We start from the raw sequence: 8,002 nt of genomic DNA, 5'->3' as shown, positions 1-8,002 counted from the left end.
AGTGAGACCCGATGCGATCAATCCCTCAGACCCTGTACTACTACCCCCATCATGCAACAGTGTCTGTTCCATGATGGGGATAGTAGTACAAGCACTAATGTAGCCTCTCCAGCCGCTGGCAGACTCCTGCAGCCATTAACTACTACTCCCACCATGGAAACAAGTCTGTTCCATGATGGGAGTAGTACTAGTCCTGGCTGTGGGAGTCTGTAGGTGGCTGGTTTTTCATTTAAAAGAAAACGGATTAAAAACGGTTACAAACGGTTCAAAACGGATACCCGTTTGATCAGCCGTTTTTATCCGTTTTAAATCTGTTGGTTTTTTTTTTAAACGGAACGGGGGCAAACGGCCGTGTGTACGCACCCTTAGACAGTTTTTGGAATAAGTTTTGCTGAAAGTGCACCAAAATTCTAGCAGATCTGCTATGAAAAATTTCAGCCCATGCACCAAAATTACTCAAGAATTCTGGTCCAAGATTCTGGTGCAGTTTATGCCAAGCAAGTAAGACAGTGTTCACATATGTCCGGCATAGGTGGACTCAACCTAGATCTCGACACAACTGATGCCATAACTGATGACAACTAGAGATGAGCGAACTTACAGTAAATTCGATTCGTCACAAACTTCTCGGCTCGGTAGTTAATGACTTTTCCTGCATAAATGTGTTCAGATTTCAGGTGCTCCGGTGGGCTGGAAAAGGTGGATACAGTCCTAGGAAAGTAGGAAAGAGTCTCCTAGGACTGTATCCGCCTTTTCCAGCCCACAGGAGCACCTGAAAGCTGAACTAATTTATGCAGGAAAAGTCATCAACTGCCGAGCCGAGAAGTTCGTGACCAATCGAATTTACTGTAAGTTCGCTCATCTCTAATGACAACATTCATCAGTTGTGTGTTCCCCTGTCAGGTGCCGTCAAAATTAAGATGGATGATTGTGAACGGTCCTATTCAAATGCATGGGATCAGTTCTAGCATCAGTTTCCCTCTGGTGCACGCTGGAGGGAAACTATGTTGGACGCTGGACATATATAAACTCGGCCTACTAGTTGGTAGACTGGACTATCTAAAAATCTGAAGCACTGTTATAACATTGGTATATTTGTAGACTTTCTAATCTTTGTTTACACTGTCTAAGAAATAGACAGTTTTAGTAAATCTGTACCATTGTATAAGGATATGAAATCGAGAGCTGTAACATGAAGCTTCTAGGCCCCAATACAAAATATAACAAGACTCAAAATGTTAATTTATTAATCTGGTCTCCTCACATTTGGAAGAGACCTATTGGGCCTTCTCTGGCTCCAGAGTCTACATGTAACATCTGCCCCTCCTATATTTACAGTACAGGTTTCATGTGATCAGTAGAGGGTTACAGTAGAGGGACCACACTAGGCGTCATTCTTTTCCGGCAATGTATCTATAACAAAAATAACACCTACAACAAGGTGCGAAGAAAAGTGCTTAACACTTTTAATAATCCATTAAAAATGGATATATTTAGTCCTCAGTATATATCTACTTACCTAGCTAGGCGTGTTTACAATTTCATTATAAAATATCGTCTTATGTCAAGGCAAATGAGAAACATAAGAACTGACCACATAGTGAGGTGCAAACATTCATGTTCTGTATTAAAAGAAAGTTTATTTACATATATCAGTCATTAATATAAAGTATTTTCACATGTCAACCCATGTAAACCTGGAGAAGTTAAGGCGCTTACTTAGTAAGTGGCTAAATGTTCTTTCATATAACATGTGGTTGCGGGAGATATTTTGTCGACATTAAACGGCTTCGAAAACAACGTAAGCAGATTTTGTTTTTTAAGACAGATTATCCTGACAATCTATCAAAATAAATATATATAAAAACAAGTTCATGTGACTAAGAAGACCTGTGCTCATCACACTTTGCTGCCAAATTTCTCTGACCAGAAGCAACCTCATGTAACCTTGTTTTTGTGTTTCCTCCCGCAGATACAAAATAGTTACAACCAATGCAACATAAATATTTAAGAATATATTTATATATAATTTATATTTCGATTTAATGGTATAATACTGCATGAATAAATTAAAAATATGGTCAGATATTTACATGACATTTGTGGCAGCACATCCTAGATTATACTGCTGTCCCCTTAACAAGAGTACAGTGAACCATGCTCTTCCAGGATAGCTAAAGACCTTTTCTTTTTTTTTCTCTTTTTTTAAGACTCTTTAAGGGAAGATACTGAGAACTGGAAACAGGATGACTTGATGATTATTGGCAGTAAATATATGTATGTATATATATATATATATATGTAACTATTTTTTTTTATCCAATACATGTTTACACGTTTAAACTTTGTACCTGTGCAATGGAGGTCAGCTCATAACAACCTAGTCCACCAACACCTTATTACCAAGTTTCCCAACCAGGGTGCCTCCAGCTGTTGCAAAATTACAACTCTCAGCAGCCTGGACTGCCAGTCTGTGCCAACCTGCACCAGCTCCAGTGATACTACAAGCCCCAGCATAGCTTAGAACAGAAATTCCCAACCAGGGTGCCTCCAGCTGTTGCAAAACTACAACCCCCAGCAGCTCGGACTGCCAGTCTGTGCCAACCTGCCCCAGCTGCAGTGATACTACAAGCCCCAGCATGGCTTAGAACCAAATTTCCCAACCAGGGTGCCTCCAGCTGTTGCAAAACTACAACCCCCAGCAGCCCGGACTGCCAGTCTGTGCCAACCTGCACCAGCTCCAGTTATACTACACGCCCCAGTAAGGCTTAGAACCAAATTTCCCAACCAGGGTGCCTCCAGCTGTTGCAAAATTACAACTCTCAGCAGCCCAGACTGCAAGTCTGTGCCAACCTGCACCAGCTGCAGTGATACTACAAGCCCCAGCATGGCTTAGAACCAAATTTCCAGACCAGGGTGCCTCCAGCTGTTGCAAAACTACAACCCCCAGCAGCTCGGACTGCCAGTCTGTGCCAACCTGCACCAGCTCCAGTGATACTACAAGCCCCAGCATGGCTTAGAACCAAGTTTTCCAACCAGGGTGCCTCCAGCTGTTGCAAAACTACAACCCCCAGCAGCCCGGACTGCCAGTCTGTGCCAACCTGCACCAGCTGCAGTGATACTACAAGCCCCAGTATGGCTTAGAACCAAATTTCCAGACCAGGGTGCCTCCAGCTGTTGCAAAACTACAACCCCCAGCAGCTCGGACTGCCAGTCTGTGCCAACCTGCACCAGCTGCAGTGATACTACAAGCCCCAGTATGGCTTAGAACCAAGTTTTCCAACCAGGGTGCCACCAGCTGTTGCAAAACTACAACTCCCAGAATGCCCGGACAGCCTTCGGCTGTCCAGGCATGCTGGGAGTTGTAGTTTTGCAACAGCTGGAGGCACCCTGGTAGGGAAACACTGCCCTATCCAGTGCATCATGGCAGTGAATTTGGCTCCTGATTTCAGTATTGTGAACAGATATAAATGATAAATGATTCTACTTTTGCATTGTATAGGAAATGTGCTACTGTCCTGATGTGATATAGTCTGGCAGCAATTGTGACAGATTATGAATAATTATATATATATATATATATATATATATATATATATATATATATATATATATATATATATATGAGACGTAATGCCCTAATGCCCTTAGTTCATCAGTGATCCACGGGTGGTTATTACAGAAGAATATCAATGTCTTCCCTTCTCATAGTCTTTTCATAGCATTGGCACAACTCAGTCTTTGAACACCTCACCCACATAAAGGGGCAAATTCCCATAAGCACGCAGGCCTATGTGAGCTTTCCGGCCACTCGTGGGTTAAGTGTTGTCATTGTGTCCACCCCAGGCTCACACTAAAGAGGTGACCGGTGCCATTTTACTGTTTTCCTCCTCCCAGGGCTGCAGATTCTGAAGTGCAAATAAAGAAGAATTGTGCAAACATAGAGGGTCCGGCTGGATGGAGTCACTGAGAGACTTCTGGAAGGCGTCGTGCTGCAGCTGGAGCATCAGTCTGTTCGCCTGTTGCCTCTCCGCCTCCCGCTCCTCCGCCGTCTGTCTCCTACAAGGAACAAATTCAATTTCACGTCAACATGAAACAAGCCGTCCGTGCATATGAATAGGCGCTTAAGACGTCCTCCGCCATTGATCACATTTCCAACAAAGATCATCATGAGTCCTGAAAGCCCAGAGTCTATGGGGGCTGACTGTTACTGGAGCAGACATGGGCGGCGGAGAAAATAGTGCAAAGCCCCTATAAGTGCAACGCGCATTGATCTCTGCTCTGTGGCGACCATTGCTTCCCGCCAATAACGATATAGACTCCATCAAGAGGCCAACAATGGATGATAGGATTCCTATCCACTCATCCTATACAGGATTTATTTAGCAAATTATTATTATTATTATTAATAACAATAATAATATTAACTATTAGTATACAGCTATATTATATCACGATTTGCCATTAAATGTATTACTATCATTTGTTTTTTATTATTATTATCATCATCAATTGCAACTACTAATACTACTATTATTATTATTATTATTACTACCAACTATTAGTAGACAGGTATATTATATCACTAGTTGCCATTAAATGTACAATTTTTTTTATTATCCTCATTATTGTTATTTTATTATTATTATTATTATCATCACTACAATTACTACTACTATTATTATTATTTATTGTTATTATTACTATTACCAACTATAAGTATACAGGTGTATTATATCACTAGTTGCCATTAAATGTATTAATATTATAATTTTTTTATTATCTTTATCGTCATTATTATTTTATTTTTATTATCATCACTACAACTACTACTATTATTATTACCAATTATTAGTATACAGGTATATTATATCACTAGTTGCCATTAAATGTATTATCATTTTTATTATCCTCATTATTATTATGTTATTATTATTATCATGACTACAATTACTACTACTATTATTATTTATTGTTGTTATTATTACTACCAACTATAAGTATACAGGTATATTTTATCACTAGTTGCCATTAAATGTATTATCATTTTTATTATCCTCATTATTATTATGTTGTTGTTATTATTATTATTATTATTATTATTATTATTATTATTATTATCATCACTACAATTACTACTACTATTATTATTATTATTTATTGTTATTATTACTACTACCAACTATAAGTATACAGGTATATTATATCACTAGTTGCCATTAAATGTATTATTTTTTTATTATCCTCATTGTTATTTTATTTTTATTATCATCACTACAATTACTACTACTATTATTATTATTATTTATTATTATTATTACTACCAACTATAAGTATACAGGTGTATTATATCACTAGTTGCCATTAACTGTATTAATATTATTATTTTTTAATTATCTTTATCATCATCATTATTATTATTTTATTTTTATTATCATCACTACAACTACTATTATATTATTACTACCAACTATTAGTATACAAGTATATTATATAACTAGTTGCCATTAAATGTATTAATATTATTCTTTTTTTATTATCTTTATCATCATCATTATTATTGTTTTATTTTTATTATCATCACTACAACTACTATTATATTATTACTACCAAATATTATTATACAGGTATATTATATCACTAGTTGCCATTAAATGTATTATTATCCTCATTATTATTATTTTATTATTATTATCATTATTATTATTTTATTATTATTATCATCACTACAATTACTACTCTATTATTATTATTTATTGATATTATTACTACCAACTATAAGTTTACAGGTGTATTACATCACTAGTTGCCATTAAATGTATTATTATTATTATAATTATTATGATAATTATTATTATTTTATGTTAATTATTATCATCCCTATTTTACAATAATAATAAAAGTAATAATAGTATTGCTATTATTATTACTACTACTATTATTATGCTATATATTATTGGACGTTTTTTCATTTTTATTTTATTTATTTACCCCACCGCGGTAGTCGTTTTTTATTTATTTTTTCATATACAACAATCATGTTACAACAATATATAATACTACTGGTTATGATAATTTTTAACACTGTTGATTATTATTACGCAGATATGGTGTTATTAATATAGTATTATTATTCTACAGATACTATCACGATACACAACTGGTTATTTTAAGAATAGATTATGGTTAAAATGAAATTATATTAGACAATCAGTTCTCACTATATTTTTTTGATACTTTTAATTGTGTTTATTGGACTTCTTTATTTATGGTAAATCATAATGCTATTTCTATTACCACAGCATGCTGATGTTTAGGATGATACTACTATAAAATCCTATGATGTCTTTAATTATCCTACCTTTAGTTATTTCTACTAGTATTATTGGTTATTCCTATATTACTACATTATTCTGCTGTTTGTTTTTAATATACTTATTATGATGCTGATTAGTATTATTAGTAACAATGAATATAAAAACATACAATTTTTTTGCATTTTATTGTAAATATATAATATTATTTAAAAAAATTGTTGCTATGTTTATTAGTGTGCATCATTTCTGATTAAGAAATATGGTTTTTAATGCCATGTTAATACTATAGTGCAATTGCTGGTTCCAGTGCCAAGTGGAGGAACGATTGTAAAGCCTTTTGTAGGTACATTTTGTCCTGTAAAACATATCTTGGCACACAGCGAATGCTTTGGCACACCTCTTGTTTGAGGATTGTCAGAACCTGAAGTTAAAATATGGAGTCATATGTAATAAATATGGCATCTGAACTGTCGTAGTTTCATATTGCTGCTACTATATTACCCTACTTTATTATATTACATTACTGGCTAATATTATATATTACAATATTATATTACAGTTTTAGTTTTTTTATTCTAATACTTTATTATCCTACTAAAACATTGTGAAATCTCTGTATTGTACAACCAGTTATTACTATGTTATACTATATTTAACTACTGCTGGTTATCATACTACAGCTAGATAGATAGATAGATTACTATTGGTTATGGTTAGATTAAAATAATTCAAATAACTGACTATGATTATACTACAGGTTTACTGGATAGTACTACTGGATAGTCATAAATATATATATATATATATATATATATATATATATATATACACACACACACACATTTCTTTATTATATCATCATACACTTCCACTACAACATTCTCTAACATTAAGGTTACAATGCTATATTATACTATTGGCTATAATTATATTATAACTACTACTGCTACTACTTCACTATACTGGCCACGTTTTCTGCTACATCATTTAAACTTTATTGGATATTTTTACAACAGGATTACACTACTGGCTTTGTTAATTCTAGCATTTCATATTACTCTATTTACACTAATGGATTATATTAATATTTGCATTGTTTGCACTGAATTTTATAATTGTGAAATTGTATTTGAGTACCAAACAACAGGGTATTATGATTATATTCTACAATACATTGCGTAATTATTACGGTTATTATGTTCTGCAGATTATTATTATTGTTATTATTATTACTTTAAAAAGTGTGATCATTTTGTATGCTTATCTATCTATATAGAACCGTGATAACCGGATTGCCCCCCTGGAATCTCTAGCAATCCGGTTTTCTTCCTTCCTGTTTGGTACAGAATTGCTGAAGGGAAACTGATGCCAGGAATGATGTCATTCTTTCCTATGGGAGCAGTTTTGGCATGCAATGCATCAGTTGTGACCCAGGACATCTCTCTAGCCCTGACAGAAAAAAACGCAGCATACAGCGTTTGTTTCTATCGGACAGAGGGTACCAAGATATAGTCAGTTGTGCCCTGCACGGGTATTAACACTGCCCCAACACATCTGTTATGTGAACCCACAGGTAAATATTATATCCTATTGAAATGAAGGAACTACTATGCAGAATACCAGATTTATAAAGTATACTTCACTTTACTTCAGATACTGATGGCCGGAGGACACAATACTAAACT

At 34.8% G+C, this 8,002-nt stretch overlaps 1 protein-coding gene and 1 long non-coding RNA gene across 2 annotated transcripts in view; one reads left to right on the top strand and one right to left on the bottom strand.

The window, feature by feature from the left end:
* Positions 1 to 3,651: 3,651 nt before the first annotated feature.
* TLX3 (T cell leukemia homeobox 3) overlaps positions 3,652 to 8,002 on the bottom strand; it is a 7,592-nt gene continuing 3,241 nt past the window's right edge. Inside the window, exon 3 of the mRNA XM_056569454.1 lies at positions 3,652 to 4,059. Coding sequence (XP_056425429.1) covers positions 3,849 to 4,059 — 211 coding nt within the window. The 3' untranslated portion in view covers positions 3,652 to 3,848. The remainder of the gene's footprint in view (positions 4,060 to 8,002) is intronic.
* LOC130367074 (uncharacterized) overlaps positions 7,777 to 8,002 on the top strand; it is a 567-nt gene continuing 341 nt past the window's right edge. The window contains exons 1-2 of the long non-coding RNA XR_008892069.1: positions 7,777 to 7,890; positions 7,971 to 8,002. The exon at positions 7,971 to 8,002 is cut by the window's right edge and continues 105 nt beyond it. This is a non-coding gene — a long non-coding RNA (uncharacterized LOC130367074). The remainder of the gene's footprint in view (positions 7,891 to 7,970) is intronic.

The sequence above is a fragment of the Hyla sarda genome, chromosome 4 (assembly GCF_029499605.1).
Source record: "Hyla sarda isolate aHylSar1 chromosome 4, aHylSar1.hap1, whole genome shotgun sequence".
Classification (NCBI taxonomy): domain Eukaryota; kingdom Metazoa; phylum Chordata; class Amphibia; order Anura; family Hylidae; genus Hyla; species Hyla sarda.
The sequence above is the reverse complement of the archived record's forward strand: the minus strand, read 5'-3'. Positions and strand labels throughout refer to the sequence as shown.